General features: G+C 37.0%; 1 protein-coding gene across 1 annotated transcript in view; it reads right to left on the reverse strand.

The window, feature by feature from the left end:
* Msh3 (mutS homolog 3) overlaps positions 1-19,262 on the reverse strand; it is a 122,392-nt gene that overhangs the window by 46,857 nt on the left and 56,273 nt on the right. The window contains exons 13-18 of the mRNA XM_090331697.1: positions 18,537-18,669; positions 11,904-12,091; positions 10,348-10,516; positions 6,912-6,976; positions 2,139-2,255; positions 380-487 (exon numbers count right to left, since the gene is read on the reverse strand). Of these exons, the coding sequence (XP_090187823.1) occupies positions 380-487; positions 2,139-2,255; positions 6,912-6,976; positions 10,348-10,516; positions 11,904-12,091; positions 18,537-18,669 (780 nt within the window). The remainder of the gene's footprint in view (positions 1-379; positions 488-2,138; positions 2,256-6,911; positions 6,977-10,347; positions 10,517-11,903; positions 12,092-18,536; positions 18,670-19,262) is intronic.

Genomic DNA, 19,262 nt, shown 5'->3' on the forward strand with positions numbered 1-19,262 from the left:
TGTATCTGTCTGTGTGTATGTCTGTGTATGTGTGTTTGTTTGTAGAGCAATATCCTTGATCAAAAGAGCACAAGGAGGGCACCCAAGCCCCAAGTTCAAGCCCCATGAACAACAATAAAAAAAGAATTTTTTTTAAATAAAATAAAACATTTGTTCCTGAAGTTATACTGAATATCTGTATTCTGTATCTGTGCTCACTGCAGAGCAGGCAAGAAAGGACATGGTTATTTTTCAAATCAAGCTACAGGTATATGACATTCAGCTTTACCATCAGTCTAACATATTTATAATATTTTATGATAAAGATAGTGAAGTTAGGTGGATAATGACATTGTATCCAAAGCAACAATAAAGAGGGATTTTTTAAAAAATATATTACCTGCAGTAATTGCCTTGCTTTGCGACCTTGGCCAGAGAGAAGATGCAGTCAACAGTTGCTAGGTGATGCACTGCTTTACACAAAGACTGATAATGTTCACTGAAATTCCTACAGAAACAGCAACAACAAAAGGAGAAAGTTCATTTATTAGACCTATAAAAGTTATACAATAAGCAACTGCTTTACTAGTTAATATAAATACAAACAAAGAACAACAACAACAAAAATCCAAGCAGGCATACCTCACAGGGAAAAGAGAGGAAACTTGACCATTGAGCTTTCTCTCTCTGGGATAGTTACATGAACTTAAAATAGCAACTACATAAAGACGCCTACCTATTTATACTACATTGTACTACCTATTTACTTATTTATACTATATTACCTCTATAGACTATATTACACTATATTTATACTACATCTGACCATCACATTTCAACTTAAACATTCAGAGCTCTACCACTTGAGCCTATCCAGCTTTTTTTCTATGTATGTAGTACCGAGGAATCGAACCTGGGTCTTCATGTATGCTAGGCAAGCACTCTACTACTAGGCCAAACACCCAGCCCCATGAAAATATTTTTAAATAAAAAGCTAGGATCCACTGTTCCTCAGTGGAGGAATATATATAACATTTTCTCATATATGTACACATGTACATATACCACATTTGTGTATATATATATACATATATATATACACACACAATGGAATTCTATGCTTCCAGAAGAAAAAATGACATCGCCCATTCATTAGGAAATGGAAAGACTTGCAAAAAAAATTGTACTAAGTGAAGTAAGCCAGACCCAAAGAAAATCATACTAAGTAAAGTAAGCCAGACCCAAAGAAACATGGGTTGCCTGGTTTTCTTCATATATAATAATTAGTAAATGTCTAGGATAGTCCTAGCAGAGGATCACAATTGCTCAATAGCTATGTATATATAACCATATAAAATGATGCTAATCAAAATTAGCTCCAGGATATGGAAACAAGAGGCTTATTTTTTGCTTAGTGTACTATTATTTTTTTTCCTTAGTATATAGTTACTTCTTTTTTCTTTCTTTTTAAAAAATTTTTCCTTTGGTTTACCCATTGTCACTGTTTTTGATTTCCGTATCCTTTATGTTATACATAAGTTTATCTGATTTGGAGAAGGGAAGTGGAAATCACAGAAATGGTGAGACAAAGGACGAAGAGTGACCAATGCAAAAATGATACTTACAAGACACTATGTTGGAAATGAACTTTATAACTTGTGGGATTAGGGATTCAGGTCAGGGGAGAGGGATGAAGGGAAAAACTGAGAGAGAGGATAGCAATGTTCAACAAAAACTGTACTCATTTCCTCACTTATGTAATTGTAACCCTTCTGTAGTCACCTTTACGATACAAAAATAAAAAAATATAAATAAAAGCCAGGAGATAGATATATAAAGAAATAAAATGAAATAATTAAAACACAAGTAATCTATACTTGTTCAACTCTGAGAACTTCGATAAAAAGCTAACTTTCAAGGTATAATATCAAAAAACTGACTCTACTAAACATAATTAAAAACAAAATGTTGGTAAAGTGACAATTGTGTAAGAAGAGCATACATTTCAATGGATTAAAAATAAAATTCAAGAACATAAGTACTCAACTATTTGACAGCAGGCCACAAGCAGTAATCTCTACTTTTCTTTTTGATGGAAAGATTTTCCGGTCTATTTCTCATAGCAAAAAATCAGATTATATTTTTCATTGTGAACTCACTCTAGAAAATCAAGCCATTCAGCACTGCAGTCAAGGACTAGCTGTTCGCGGAGCTGATTCAGATGTCTGTAATTTTCTACAATAAAAGGAGAGTGAAAACGGCTCACGGCTTTTGTGCTAGAAGAAGAGGAAAAAAAAATAAGTAAGTAGGAAATCAAGGTTATGAGATTCAGCGATGCTATCACTTCAGGAAATTAAAGTCGTGATTTATTATTCATTGATGAACCTTGAACTAACTAGCTGTAAACAGAGAACATTCTTCAATCATGAACCTGAACTACTGATGCTAAAGAATATGGTTTTATTCAGAAAGCTTTTGAAATTCATTTCAAACTACACCCATATGGTAAAGTCAGAGTTCAGAGGTTTTATTTCATACGCACAGGTTTTCTGTTATCTTTAAATTATGCGAAGTGAAAAATGCCTGCTTAAAAAAATAGAAGCAGATACAACAAAATATGGTATGCCAAAGCTGGGAAGGCACACTGGTGAAGGTCATATTGTCCTTGATATTTTATACTTTTATGTTTGGCAGATTTCAGGGGAAAAAGAAAAGAAACAAACAACAACAAAAACAAAATTATTAATTCAGCAAGCAAATAAAGAAGAGAATCTATAGGGCTTAGTAGCCCTGACTGGGCAGAAATACCACACATTCCTTATTTGGTCTTCAGTAGTATCTCTACTTTTATATCAGGAATTTTCAGGAAACAATGAGGGTTGATAGGGTCCTCAGTTAAAACCTACACCAACGCCTCAATTTTTTTTTTTTTTTTTTGCCAATCCTGGGCAACTCAGGGCCTAGGCACTGTCCTTGGGCGTTCTCAAGTCTAGAGCTCTACCACTTGAGCCACAGCACCATTTCTGGCTTTTTGCTATGTATGTGGTGCCAAGAAATTGTGCATGCTAGGCTAAACCACTAGGCTAAACTCCCGGCCCAATCTTTTTTTTTTTTTTTTTTTTTTAAATTGCAAAGGTAATGTACTGAAAAGTTACAGTTACTTAGGTCAGATAATGAACACATTTCTTTTTGAATAGTCACCTCTTCCCTTGTTTCCTCTCAGCTACTTCCCTCCTGACCCCAGTCTTCCACAAGTTGTATAGTTCATTTTCAACACAGTGTCTAGTATCACTGCTGAATTAGTTTACCCTTGGTCCCACCATTTGTGTGCTTCCCCTTACCCTTCCCAAAACAGATAAACTTACATACAAGACAAAAATTACAGAAATCAAAAACATCAACAAAAGGGGAAGAATAAAAAAACATGCACTCATATTGTTACAGTATCTGACTTTGTTACCTGGTATATTGTATAAACATTTATTTGCTTATTTGAAATAGGAAAGGGAAGGGGAGAAACAAGTGGATTAGGGGAGGGAAATGGGGACAAAACCATGAAAAGGGGTATCAATGTGTGAGGAGTAATGCACCTACCACCTGACGAATATAACTGTAACACATTATTCCAACAATAAAGTAAAATGTACAAAAAATAAAAAAACCTCTTGTTTCCATTTCTTGAGTTCATTTCAATAAACATCATTTTATATGATCACATGCACACAGCTATTGAGCCTTCGTGATCCTCTCCTAAGAATATCCTCCTTCATTTAGAATCCTGTTTATCATGTCCAAGTATAATTTTTTTTGTCTTTTACCATACGATGTGTGTTAGATTTATAGGCACATTCTAATTACTACAAATGAGGGAAATCATGAAACTTATGTTTCTTTGGGTTTGGCTTACTTCGACTTAATATGATTTTTTTTTTCCTTACAAGTGGGACAATACCATTCTCTCTGATGGACGCATAAAATTTCATTGTGTATATATACCACATTTTCTTGATGTATTCACCCGCTGAGGAGTATCTGGATTGATTCCATATCTTGGCTATTGTAAACAATGCTGAATGTAAACTTGTTCAACCACTCTGGAAAGCAGTATGGAGGTTCCTCAAAAGACCGTACATGACTCTATGACCCAGCAATTCCACTGCGAGACATTTATCCAATTTACCACAAACTAGGCCACAATAAAGCTACCAGCCCAACCATGTTCCCTGCAGCATTATTTATCAAGGCTTCAATTTTGCCACTTACTAGCTCTTGTGACTCTGGACAAATAGAACAGACTTTCTCTATATATCCCTTTCGTCATGTATGAAGCAGGGATTGTAATAGTACTTACCTCCCAGGTACTAGGGAGAGGGTCACACAGAGTGCATAGCAGAGTACTTAGTTTTGAGTACTTAGCAAATATCAAGTAGAGCAGCTACTAGTGTTGTTGGATAGGTCAACAAGCTGAAAAGTCAAAGGCCTTCTGACCTTTGTGAGCTCCCCCTCCTAATATACACTATCACATTATCTCTAATTTAACCCAGCAAGCTATCAGACACTCAAAATCTGACTGATAATCTTTCAACCAATAACTGTATCAAAGCCTTCATGGCTAAATAGACAAAATACTGTAATGAAAGTTCCCCAAATCATCTTATTTGTTCATCGAATTTACATAATTGAATGTTAAAAACATCCTGGCACTGATTTATGCCTTGTTTGTTGCTTTTCAATTACATCATCCATACTTCTGTGCAAATGTATTTATCATGGTTTTCTCTTCTGGCAAAAGCCATTTTGTAAGAGACATTAGTAATGTCTCTTTGTATTTCCATTCATTAGCTATAGCATAGGACAAAAAGCAGATAAGGTAAAGGATGGTTGCCAAGAAAGAAAATATATCCTAAAATCAACAGTACAGCTTCAGGTATTAGGAAAAAAAAGATAGTATTTGACCTGAAGAATCCCATGCTATTTATGGCTTGTGTTTCTAAACACTCACCACCTCTGTACTACAACATTTTGCATTGTTCATAAAAAAACAAAAACAACAACTACAAAAAAGGCTTTCAGTGTCTGTTGCTGGCAAAATAGATAATAAATAATTTTTGCTTTTTAGTTAAAAAATTAATAACTGTGTCTGGAGCAGTTTGGTTGGACAGGGCAGGATAGCTTGGCTAGTCTTTTAAATTCCTAGGTAACAATTTTTATTTCTCATATAATTTTAATCTGATGACTTTGATTCTCTTTTAACATGTGAAATATCTTATCCTATTGAGGGAAAAAAAAAATGGTTTTCTTCTTTTCTAGCCTTCCTGTGTAACTTTGAGGCACATCATTTTACCTCATCTGAGTGTCAAGTCATTAACCTATAAAATGAATTGGCTTAACTATCTCCAAGGTTCTTTTGAGTTAGAATTGTGCTGTAGTAAAGGATTTTAATAATGAAATGGTTTTTCTCTTTTATGTTGTCCGTTCTGTAGTCTGATGATAAAGTTGAGCTGACAGTTGGGTAAATGCACAATATTAAGTTCTGTCATAAGAATATTTTAATTACTGATTAGAGCTAGTTGGTGATGTTATTTCTTAGTATGATTAAGAATTAATTTGTATCGAGTTATAAAGAAACGATTTTCCTTCTTAAAAAAAATTAATAACCATTGACACATCATGTCAAACTTCTCCTCCATTCCTAACATAGAGTTCCTTCACACCTTCACCAGCTACTTGTCTCTCTTAAGTTATGATGGACAAATGTAACATCTTTATTTCAGATTCACACAAATGTGAAACTAACAGCACTAGCAAGTGTGCTTCTAAAAGGGTACTTCTCACAGCAGGACATAATCCTCTAACACTGGCTGCTCTAAGTGAGCCCTTCTAGAGAACTAATGCTAATCAAGGAAGGAAAGCAGTCTCAATGTGCTTCTCTAACATTTCTATTAATTTATTTGTATCATTTAATGATATGTTACAAAAAGAGGAAGGGATTGGGAGTTTGGCCTAGTGGTAGAGTGCTTGCCTAGCACACACAAAGGCCTGGGTTTAATTCCTCAGTACCAGATACACAGAAAAAAAACAAAAACAAAAACAAAAACAAAAAACTGAAAGTGGTGCTGTGGCTCAAGTAATAGAGCTCTAGCTTTGAGAAAATCCAAGGACAGTGCTCAGGCCTTGAGTTCAAGCCCTAAGACTGGCAAAAAAAACAACAACAACCAAAAAAAAAAAAAAAACCAGAACAAAAAGAGATAACTAACCTAGTCAGATATGGTGGCACAGACCTACAATCTCAGCACTTGAGAGGCTGAGGTAGGAGGATTATCAGCTGAAGGCCATCCTTGGTTACACAATGAAACTTGTTTAAAAACAAAATTTTAAAAGGGGGATCAGGTACAGTGTGAGCCTGATATGTACAAGACCCTTGGTTCAGGCCTTAGTTTTACAAGATTTTTTAAAAAATGTTTTTAAATGTAAACACTATTATAACTCTGTGCCAGGGAAAGCATTAACTGCAAAGAAATGTGAAGTTCACTGAGGTAGAAAATGAAATTTCAGTTTCTTAAAAGAAATGTCAGGCCCAGTATTCATCAAATGGCTCAGCAACCAAATTAATCTCACACTGAGAGATCCCTCAATGTTTTTTTTTTCCTTCTGTACTCTGATCTATGGGGGTAACAGCAATTATTTACAAAGGAAGAAAATAAATATATAAAACTGAGATGTACTTTTGGAAATATTTTTAAATCACTGACAAAAATAGCTAAAATTCCTGTATCTTTGATTTAAAACTCCATAAGAAAACCTAACAGAAAAAAAAACTACTTTACTACAAAAATGTAGCTATTTTTAATCCAGTAACATATAAGTATATAAACGTCATAATTCACATTAGAAACAAAAAAAAGGGAGGGGGAGGGAGGCTTGACACGTACCTTCCAACTTTAACCCAATCTGTTGGTATGCAAGATATAGCAGAGTTCTTTATTTCAATCATAAACTAAAAGAAATAGAAATGAACATGTAGATACTTAAATATCCATTACATTTTTGAAAATTCCCTCAAAATTGTGATACAGCAATTAACCTTATAAACATTCTAAATAAATGTAGTTTTGTTCTTGAGAGAGTTTACATATGGCAACCAAATCTCATTGAGGTCCCAATACTTTATGATGTCCAACATTCATTTAGTAATAAGTTCATTACAAAGGATATTAACTTGGGAGGTTAAATGCTTATCTGATTGCCATATGAGTATTTTTAACAATGATTTTTCCCTAGCAATCTCTATGTATTAGTATCTATGTATCTTAAGAATTGTTACTCAGATCAGATTACAATCTTACCTACATAAAAATATTAGATGTAACACTCATTTGAGATATATGGCCTTCCTCTATTCTGAACAGAAGAGACTTTTAGTAAGTTTTTCCATAAGAAACCTGAATGATTGAAAACTATTCTCATGAAGAAAGCCTTGATATCTCCAAAAGAAGGCATTTTTTTTTTACATGAAAAGAAATATGTTGCACTTATAGGAACCCTATCTTTAGAGATACTGTTGTACACACTAGCTTCTCTGCAATCAGCCAGGAGACAAGTAAATCAAGTTCTTCCATCCTGCTTTTCATTTTTAGCGCTAGCTATATGTCATCTTGGGGTTCTCACCCTGTACAATTGCCAAAAAAAAAAATCAGTACTTTGTTAAAACAAATTTTAAAAACTTACTTAGTACAGAATGGAATCCAGAAACTCTTGAGGGCAGTCATAAATTCCCATAACCATATGGGAACTTTTTACTTTATGCTACTGTTAATATCCATCTCATTAGGTGTTTGCTTTTCCTTTCATAGAAACACTGATACTTTTTAAGAATTTTAAGGATTTTCATCCTTAGCAAAAATTTTGGAATTAAAGACATTCTTGTCTATAGAGAGGAATTAACATAGCGATCATTCTGCTGTGCTCAATGACATAGTTAAAAGTGACAAAGGGAAATGGGAAAATGGCAGACTGGAGATACCCAGCACTTCCCTACATCTCCAGGAATTTGAAACAAAGCATCAGGTATGGGCTGGGTGTGGTAGCTCACACATGTAACCAAGAGGATGAAGGCTGAAGACATGTATAGGCTAAAAGTGTAGTGAGACCTCTGCGTCAATCAGTCCACTGAGAGTGGTGGCAACCATCTTGTCCTGACTATGATCCGAGGCTGACCCTCTCCAGAAAAAAAATAAATAAATAAAGTCTGCATTTGTGCCTAAAAGCATCTGCCTAGCAAGCAGAAGGCTCTTCAAACTCAATGCTGCCCACCAAAAAAAAGTTAGTAATAATCAAGCGCATAACTACATGAAGAAGAGAGTGGTACGAGAAGGCACTGGAATGCAAAAGGAAGCAGCAGAGACCAGAAATAATTGAAATGAAACAAAGGACTCTAATACCAGGCTGATAAGCCAAATGGCAGGAAATGGGCGCAATTCCCTTAAGCAGGTCTTGAAGTAAAAGGAAAGCCCTGTAGAACTCCACAGATACCATCCTGCATTCTGCAAAAATGTAGTTTACAACGGGAGTCTATGGTCTTTGCAGCAAGTAGAACTAAAAAAGTGGCCCCATGCAGTTCCTGGCTTGCTCCCTAATGTCATGGCTGACAATCACCTGGAGAAAGATCTTGAAGTCAGACCTTCCCACTGAAGGTAGCAGAAACTTCTGTGCTCTGGTATCTTCAAATCCCAATGCCCATCCCCCCCTCCACTGGTTAGTGAGCAACCACCCTGAGAAATCCATGCAAGTCCTGTTAACTGTTGGGACATGGAGAGAGGTCTGTGTGGGGAAGTGAGAGCTGTGCCCAATAAGAAGGAGATCGTGACAGCAGTGTGTAAGGTGCTTGGAGACAGACTGTGGACAAGACACTGAGAATCACACGTGCCTCACCCCACCAGCACAGCCTGCCTCTTCTCTGCTTTTTTTTTTTTTTTTTTTTGGTGGGTCATGGAGCTAGAACTTGGCCTGGGACCTGTCCCTAAGCTCTTCAGTTCAAGGTTACCACCCTACCTCCAAGCCACAGCCCTACTTCCCATTTTCTAGTGATTAGAGTCTCAAGTTCTTTAGTGCCCTAGCTGACCCCAGCAAGCCTCAGATCTCAGCCCCCTGGGTAGCTAGGATTACACTCATGAGTCATCGAGCCACCTAGGCTCTGCCATTTGAACCACACTTTCAGCCTCTTTTTTCTGGGCAGGAGGCTGGGTCATGGGGTTTGAACTCTGGGCCTGGGCACTGTCCCTGAGCTCTTCAGCTCAAGGCTACCGCCCTAATGCTAGAGTCACAGCACCAGTTTTCTGGTGGATAATTGGAGATAAGATTCTCACGGACTTCAGTGCCTGGGCTGGCTTTGAACCATGATCCTCCTGAGTAACTAGGATTACAGGCATGAGCCATGGCACCCAGCTCAGCCTTTTTTTTAATTTAGTTTTTAGATGAGTCTTTGCCTGAATCAACAATCCTACCAATGGCTTTCTTTTCACAAAGCTGAAATGTCAGGTACTTGACACCACACTGTTGATCAAGGACTTCAATCTGCAATCCTTCCGCTCTCATGCTTTCTTGAATAGCTGGGGCTGCAGGCATGACTCACCACATGGACGTATGTTTTGATACTGTGGTTTATTCACTAGTAATTATACTCTCAACTTCAAGAGCAAGGGCTGCCATTTAATGACCATGTAATCCAAGAGAACTGACATGGTTATTATTTCACCATAAGTCTAACTCCTCTCAGATTCTGAACAAGTGAAATTTCTAAGTTACTATTCATAATAAAGTTTCTGAAAGAAAGTCAAGAGATCACACCATAACATGTATCACATCAAAACTTCATCAGGACATTAAGAGAATATCATCATTAAACTATTTCTTATTCTGGGGTAGAGAGAAGTGCAAGCAGCAGAACATCTGATTAACAAGCATAAGAAGTTCAAATCCTACAGAATTAAAAAAAAAATACCAAAATGTTTTCTACCATCCATTTGAGTTATTATAACATACATCCAAGGAACAAAACAATTTCAAAAAGTAGCAACACTAACATCCTACATTCAGATTTTTTTAAATTTACTTATTAATATTAATTTTTTTGAGGGGGAGGTCCTGGGGCTGGAACTCAAGGCCTGAACACTATCCTTGGACACTTTTTGCTCAAGGCTAGTACTCTGAGCCACAATGCCACTACCGGCTTTTTTTTTTTCTGTGTGTGTGATACTGAGGAACGCACTCTACCACTAGGCTACACTCCCAGCCCGATTTTTATTTATTTTGAAACAACTTTTCTACTTGAGACAGGCTGATACAAAACAGAAACGTGTGTGACATTACCTCCTGCCCTGACACGGTCACGTATTGTGCAGAGGGATTTCTTAGTATTCTTCGTATTTCCTGTAAATGCACTTGGATCTTGTCATTAACTTCTTGAATTTCATCCTTCCTCTTTCTTATCAAAGGAAAATTAGAGAGATCTCTAAATATTTCAGTCTTATCCCCAGTTCTATTATATGAAAAAAAACACAAACATATGAAAGCACATTAATTAAACCAATTAACAAATATATAACACAATGAAAACCCAAAAAGTTAGAAGTCAGGAAAATTGCTTTTAATTCCACTAAATATGTATGCCACTAAATACTTATGGGGATATTGCTTAACCTGTATCCAAGTATTATATTTTACAAGTTTGTGATTCTTATGATGAAACTAAGAGATAAAAGTAAGTATTAATCATTTCCCTATCTGGAAAACAAAGGAAACACTAAGTATCAATTCGTTTTTTTTTTCACATAGTACTCCTTGGGGTATCATGAACCCACTATCCAATATCCTTTAAAGAATATCTTTGGTTTTGCAGTCTCACAAATATAAGACCCATCATCTATGAATATCTAATCTAGGAAATGAGTACAAGATATCACCCGGTGCCCATTTCTTTTGTTTCTTTTTTTTGGCCAGTCCTGGGCTGGAGCTCAGGGTCTGAGCACTGTCCTTGAACTTTCTCAAGGGTAGAGCTCTACCACTTGAGCCTCAGCACCAGGCAAGCACTCTACCACTAGGCCAAACTCCCAGCTGCCTGGTGCCCATTTCTGCTGCTGTAGATAAACTATTCCAAAGTGACTTCATTTGGGCTGTAACTTTTCATCACTTGGGAAGTACTGCATCTGCACTTGATAGGAAAGGACTGAGTTCACACAGGTAATTGTCATGCTTAGGGTTCATGTAAAACACTTAGCAATCAATTGCATTTCTGGGGCAGGGGAGGAGGAGGTGCCATGGTCTTTAAACTGGGCCTGGGCGTTGTCCCTGAGTTCTTCAGCTCAAGCTACTGCCCTACCCTTGAGCCAAGCCCTACTTCCCATTTTCTAGAGGTTAATTGGAGATAAGAGTCTCAGGTCCTTTTGTGCCTAGGCTGGCTTTGAACTTTGATCCTCAGATCTCAGCCTTCTGAGTAGCTAGGATTACAGGTGTGAGCCACCATGCCGGCTTGCATTTCTTTATTCTTTTCTCATCTATATACTTTATTTTCTTGTCACACTTGCATACTCACAAAGCCAATAAGACTCTTATCTCCAATTATCCACTGGAAAACTGGGAAGTGGCTCAAGGGGTAGGGCGGTAGCCTTGAGCTAAAAAGCTCAGGGACAATACCTAGGCCCAGGGCTTTGAGCTCAATTGCTCAGGGACAGAGCCCAGACCCAGAGTTCAAGCCTCACACTGACCAAAAAAAAAAAAAAAAGAACCCATATGATCAATAGCAAATACACTGATTCCTGCAGTGAAGGGAGAGTTTATTACTTTCATTTATTAGTGAGAGGGAAGAAGGGAGGGTCTGGCATTTTCTTTCAGTGGTGGGAAGGAAGGAAGCAGCATCCAGCACTTACTTGGCAGCCTGTTCATTAAGTACTTTTAAGTAATCTTCCACTGGATTCAGAAGTTCAGGAATTTCTAACATAAGTGTCTGGAGCAAGCCTGACTGCACATGGGAATTGACAGCAGGTATTAATGCTTGAAATTCTGACTTCAGTTGATATAGGCTTCTGACAATCAAGAAGAACTCTTGGGTAGAACACTGTAAGTAGAAATATTTTCTTTACATAGACAACACAAGGCACATAAAAATGAAGTTTAATTGTATGAATGAAAATACCATAATGAAACTAAAAATTATTAAAAGGTCTGGGAGGTAGTAGCTCATTCCTGTAATCCTAGCTATACAGAGGGCTCAGATCTGAGGATGGAAATTGGAAGCCAGCCCAGGGAAGGAAAGGCCATGAGTCTCTCACCACCAATTAAGCATCAAAAAAACTAGGTATGCAGAGCTATGGCTCAAGTGGTAAAGCACTAGCCTTGATCAGAAAAGCTCAGGGACAGTGCCCAGGCATGGAGTTCAAGCCCCATGTCTGGCACACACACACACACAAAATATTAGCCAGGAGCGATGGCTCACACCTGTAATCCTAGCTACTCAGGAGGCTGAGATCTGAGGATCAAAGTTCCCAGCCAGTCTGGGCACAAAAGGACTTGACTCTTCAATTAACCTCTAGAAAACAGGAAGTGGTGCTTGGATCAAGGGTAGGGCAGTAGCCAAGAGCTGAAGAGCTCAGGGACAACTCCCAGGCCCAGGGGTAGCGTGGTAGCCTTGAGCTGAAGAGCTCAAGGAGAGCACCCAGGCCAAGTTCAAATCCCATGACCCACAAAAAAAAAATTAAAAGGAAGGGTATTTATTTTTCTACTCTCTTCTTCTGAGAAAGAATAATATGAAGTGAAGATGGTCTAAGTACATTATATGCATGTTTGGAAATACCTTCAATGACACCTCTTATACAATTAATATATGCCAATAAAAGAACACAAAAATGTTTGGATTACATTAGAAATGAAATGAAGTATATATACTATTTTAAAGCTATAAGAAAATAATCTCAGCAAGAAATAATAAAGCCAATACTTGCTTGGGGTTTTCTTTCTCATCTTAAAATATTTAAAATTTTGATGAATGAAAGGGATGACATTGATCAATGTATACTATACTCAATTTGGTTGCTGAATTGAAACTGAAACCCCTTTGTACAACTACTTAAATTAAAAATAAAAAGTACACTGTTTACCACAATTTTTGCTATCTGCTCAACATCACAAATAAATATAAAGGCCACTGCTGAGAGACATGTCTGAAATTCATATGACAGTAATAATAAAATCCTCCCTAACAAATGAACGTAAAAATGACAACTCAAAGGATAATGACTAAACATATTTAACACACAGCTTTATGGAAGAGAGAAAATGTCAAACAAACATGTAAGCAGCTGTATACATAAAGAAAGACAAGCAAATTAAAACTACAAAGCAGTTATTTGTCATTGAGCAAAATGTCAAAGGTTTAAAAGCTTCCTAATAATAATGTCACAGATGGTGCAAGAAAAGGCACTTTTCACAAGAAGTTTATCTTTGTGATTGTTGTTCTTAATATACTATGTGAAGTTATTTCTTTTCTTTTCTTTTCCCCGTATGGTTAATCTCATGTGGTTACTATATCTGACTTTGTTACCTGGGGTATTATATATATATGTTTATTCGTTTATTTGAAGTAGGGAAGAGAAAAGGAAAAATAAGATGATTGTGAGGGGGTGAGGAAGGGGGAAGGGGGACAAAAACATGGGAAGTGATATCAAGATTGGAGAAATAATGTATCCATTACCTGACGAATGTAACTGTAACCCCTCTATACATTATCTCAACAATAAAATACAATTTTAAAAAAGGCACTTTTATATACTACTAGTAAATTAGCATATCTTCAGAATTTTAAAAATGCACATATCCTTTGACTATATCCTACTCTAAAGAATATATCTGAGCCAGGTGCTGATGGTTCATGCCTGTAATCCTAGCTACTGGGTAGAGTTAGATCTGAAGATTTTGATTCAAAGCCAACCCTAGCAGGAAAAGTCTTGAAACTTCTCCAATTACCACCAAAAAGCTTGAAGTAGTGCTGTGGCTCAAGTGGAAGAACGTTAGCCTTGAGTAAAGTTTCAAAACATTTCTTCTAACACTCTCTCTCAGGAAGCTTCTTTCTTCTAAATGAAGGATTACAGGAAGAAAACAAGAAGAAGCCAAAAGGAATCTAAGATGGTATTTGTATGGAGGTATAGAGATCCACTAGGATCACTATGGATCAAGTCAGAAGGCTCTCTTCTAGAACAAAGTATTTAAAGAACACAAAATTCATAGAATTTTTTTCACAAATACCTATCTTAACATGAATATTACAGTTAAATTAATGATAAGACACATATATATATTATATATAGTATAAATTCTAAGAGTATATCCATAACAATAATTAATAACTATAGGAAAGGAAGTAAATTAAGAAAGGAAAATAAAAAGTTAGGTCAACTGAACAAAAGCTGAGTTCAAAGTCCCTCAAAGTATATGCTAGAGAAAAGCTGCATGCTGGGAAAGATATTGCCTGCCAACACAGGAAGCTATAGTACAGCCTGGAAGGTTCTTAGCCACTAGTCAATTCGTGGTGCAATCTAACAAAAGTGAAGAATTCGATATAAGCATTTTCATTATAATTTTGAAATGACAGACTCCTTGTGATTTTTGTAATTTGAGAGACAGGAAAGAAATTTATTTTTCCAGATTTAGCCATGATGTGAAATCCCGTCAGCAACAGGAGCAAGGTGAAAACCTGAAGTGTAATGAAGGTCTCAGTGTCCAAAGCTGGTTCTTTTTTCGTAATTTTTTTCTTTTTTTGTCAGTTGTGGGGCTTGAACTCAGGGCCTGGGCACTGTTCCCAAGCCTCTTTGTGCTCAAGGCTAGCACTCTATCACTTGAGCCACAGTACCACTTCTTTTAACCACAGCTTTTGAGTGGGTAATTGGAGCTAAAAGTCTCATGGGAACTGTTCTACCCAGGCTGGCTTCAAATCCTATAATCAATCCTAAGATTACTGGCGTGAGCCACTGGTGCCTGGCCAGGCATGTTTTTCTTAAGTGAAAGAACTCAAAGGAACTGTAAAGAAAGCTGACCATAAGATTGCAAGACCCTCAGCACATTTTCATTAAGATGGCTAATCTGGAGTCTCTTGTGTTCAGCCTCACAGCAGCCTATGAGAACACTTCACATGAGATCTGTAAATGGAGGGCAGCGTATCCGTGCTTTAGGACAACTACAGTCTAAGTGCTACACTGAAAATGAAGCTTCCAGCTTAGTTCATCCTGGCTAAGGAACAATCCTTACCCACAGGATTCTGAAAGCACTCCCCTCTCACCAAGGGCAAAGTGCTATTGTTCAGCGTATTCACCAACCACCCTCATATCCTTACAAAGCAATTTCAGACAAGTTAGTAATAGGCTCATATGAGTGGCACTACTTTCTAAGCTTTATTGTCACAGAAATGTTTAATTCAGGCTTTCCACCAGACCTAGGATTTCCCCTTCCACATAGCCAAACTCAGCATTCTTTAACACTTTGTGACTTTCACATAATTGGCACATGCAGTAGAAGCTCATTTAGAGTAATACAGTAATAAAGAACAGGTAGATATGTGTTTGATGTCAACTAACTCATCTATTAAAAAGTGATCACAAGCAGCCAGCCTTTCCTATATTGGCTTACTCCCAAATCATTTCTACTCTTCACTTTTAAACTAATCTTGAGGCACATTTTAAGCATTAAAACAGCACCTAGGAACTGTTTCTGAATGAGTCATAAGTTCCTTTAGGAAAATATATTTGACATTCCAAAATAAAGCCATTTTGAAGTTGTTTTGGTCACTCTTTAAACAAATTAGGTTGAGACTTTTACTGGAATTTTTTTATATGAATAGACAAACCTTATGAAAGGCAAACATCAAAGTAAAGTTTAGAAAGAGGCAGCAAGGTGTAACTGAAATCCCAGCAGGATAGAATGATGCTGCCATCTTGTTGCTATGGTCACTGACTTAGCTCTTTTCATTAACAACAGAAAGAAATTTTCTTCTGCTCCTATTTTCCCTGGAGAAAACCAACCAAAGGGGGTAGGGGGAGGGAAATGGGGACAAAAACATGAGAAGGGGTATCAATGTGTGAGAAGTAATGCTCCTACTACCTGGAGGATGTAACTGTGACCCCTCTATACATTACCCCAACAATAAAAAATAAAATAATTTTTAAAAAAAGAAAATGAGGGAGGAGGTGACAATTTTCGACAAGAGATGTGCTCATTACTGTACTTGTAACCCCTCTGTACACCACATTTACAATAAAATTAAATTAAATATTAAAAAAGAAAAAAGATACTAAATTGTAAAGTAAGAAAGAAAACCAATCATTTTGACATCTGTCAATGAATAAAATGCTTTCAACCAGATCTACTGGTTAATGAAGGGTACTAGGCACTGAGCGTCAGACACTAGGCCAAAGATACCAAGGAACACAAGGTTGGCATTCTTCTATAGTCCCAAAAGAACTCTAAAATTTTCTAACATCAGCAGGACTTCTGCTTTTGCCAGCAAACAACACAACATATCAAAGAACACTGCAACAGACTCCACCAACCACACAACCTACTCAACTCATCTTTTTCTCTACATCAGTATTCCCAAATCTGGTTTGTACTTCGTTTTCAAATTTAGCTGAAGCATATTTGAAACAGTTATGTAAGTCCTCTTGAGCACCACAAAAATTCTCAGATGCAATATTTAACACCCTAGTAAAACTTGGTTGGAAAAAGGAGACCTTACAAAAGTAAACACTAATGAAAATTTGGTCACAGTAAAATTGTAGCATATAAAAACTGTGCTACAAAGAAATGATTCAACTGGCTAAAGATTTCAATTTGGGCAAAAGATAAAAATTGCTCAAAGAGTCAAGTGCAAGGAGGAGGATACAGTAACATTGGAGATAACCATATCAAACACAATAGCCTCCAAAAGATACAGCCAGTGAAAATTCAGTCAAAGTTTAAGTACAAATTCCCTCACTCGCAAGTTACTAACCCTCTTTTGGCAACACTGTATTAGCGAATATGATGACCCTATTGTAGCATTTAAAATATATCACATTATGTACGATTTCCTAACAGTAAGAAAAGTGATTAAAAACAAACAAACCGGAAGTGGTGATGTGGCTGAGTGGTAGAGTGCTAGCCTTGAGCTGAAGAGCTCAGAGACAGTGCCTAGGCCCCAAGTTCAAGTCTCACGACCAACAAAAACAAAACAAAACAAAACAGTATCTTCCCAGTGCTATACTTTCTACAAGGAACAAAGGGTATAATGTATGTAAATGACTTCTACAAAAGATAAGAATACTTCCTAACTGGGTGCCAGTGGTTCAAGCCTATAATCCTAGCTACTCAGGAAGCTAAGATCTGAGGACCCTGGTTGGCTCAAAGTCACCTCAGGCAGGAAGTCTGTGATATTCTTACCTCCAATTAACCACCAAAAAGTCAAAAGTGGAATTGTGGCTCAAGTGACAAGGTGTTAGCCTTGAACAACAACAACAACAAAACCCCTCACAGATAGTTCCTAAGCTCTCTTAGTTCAAGCTCTAAATAAGCACGAAAGAGAGAAAGAGATAGAGAGAAGGAGGGGGGTTGTTTGAAGTTTATTTATCAACAGTTATTACAAATATATTTTCAGCATTCTTGGGATTTGAACTCTGGTCCTTTTGTTTGCTGGCAGGAACTCTACAGCTTGAGTCATATCTCCATTCCTTATTTTTCAACAAGGTCTTGCTTTTTGCTAGGGACAGGCTGGATTACTGTACTCCTATTTACACTTGCAAGGTAGCTGGGATGACAGGCATGGTCATTCATGTGCAGCATTTTATTGGTTGCGATATCACATGCACTTTTGCCTAGTCTGGCTTTGAACTGTCATTTTCATGTTCTCAGCCTCCCAAATATCAGGAGTATAGATGTACGCTTCTGTACCTGGCTTAATTTCAGAAACATTTTGATGATAATGGAAAGCCAGTGCAATGGAAAGTGATAAAACTAAGCGGCTGTCAAAATCAAAATAATCTTCTCAAATGCTTTTTTTATCCAACTTATTCGTATACCAATAACCTCACAAATGTTTTATCAGCAGATTTTTCTCTTTGTTTAATAAGAACTTAAGATCAAAAGAAATAAGTAACCCAGAAGTAAATTTCTTGTTTTGTACTTTCTGTGTTGTAACAGAAGGATGACTTACATTGCTGTGGTTTTAAGTGGGAAATTTTTACTTTTACAAGTGCAAAAACTGGAATGATCTTAATTTGTTCAATTAAAATTTCAGTGGAGTTAGCTAATTTCTCATGCTACTTACATTATTTTATAAAATAATACAAATAAATGAAAGCTCACATGATTTTTCTTGAATATCTACAGTCCTCATATTGAATTATTATGAGCTTTAATAGATTTGCTTTTTTATAAAACTTACTTTTTTGTGATAAATGCTACAATTTTTCTTGAATATCTACAGTCCTCATATTGAATTATTATGAGCTTTAATAGATTTGCTTTTTTATAAAACTTACTTTTTTGTGATAAATGCTACAGAGTCCTCTTTCTAGGTCAGGCAATTTGTGTAGATGACTTTCAATATGACCAAACACATTAGATTCAGAACGGACAACTTCAGACACTGCATCCAGTCGGGCATTTATTTCCCTGTGAGAACAGAATAATGGTGATCAGATAGGTCAGGAGTACAGAATGTACACTTTTGTGTGTGTGTGTGTGTGTGTGTGTGTGTGTGTGTGTGCGTGCGTGTACTTGGCTTGAACTTAGGACCTATGTGCTATCACTAAGCTTTTTTTTTCTCAAGGCTAGCTCTCTACCACTTGAGCTACAACTCCACGTCTGGCTATTATTTTGTCTATGTGGTTCACTGAAAATGAGTCTCAAGGTCTTCTCTGATCTACCTGGCTCCAAACCACAATCCTCAGATCTGAGCTTCCCAAGTAGCTAAAGTTCCAGGCATAAACTACCAGAACTTGACTACATTTTCATTTTACTATCACAGCCACCTAGAAGAGTATGAGAAAAACCTCTGGTCCTCCCCTCCCTCTTCCTACCATTTGAATCAAATGCATGAAGCATCAGTAGCTGGTTTGTGGCAGAGACCACAAAGCAAACACAAAATACATACCCTGGCTCGCTCTGCATTTAGGAGTGGCGGTACATCTGAGTTCCTTACAGCATAGGAATACCTTCTGTGGGAGATCACACAGTGAGATCTTTGCCAGTTAAATATTGAGCTC

The sequence above is a fragment of the Megascapheus bottae genome, chromosome 4, assembly GCF_031878675.1.
Source record: "Megascapheus bottae isolate mThoBot1 chromosome 4, mThoBot2.hap1, whole genome shotgun sequence".
In the NCBI taxonomy this organism is placed as follows: Eukaryota; Metazoa; Chordata; class Mammalia; order Rodentia; family Geomyidae; genus Megascapheus; species Megascapheus bottae.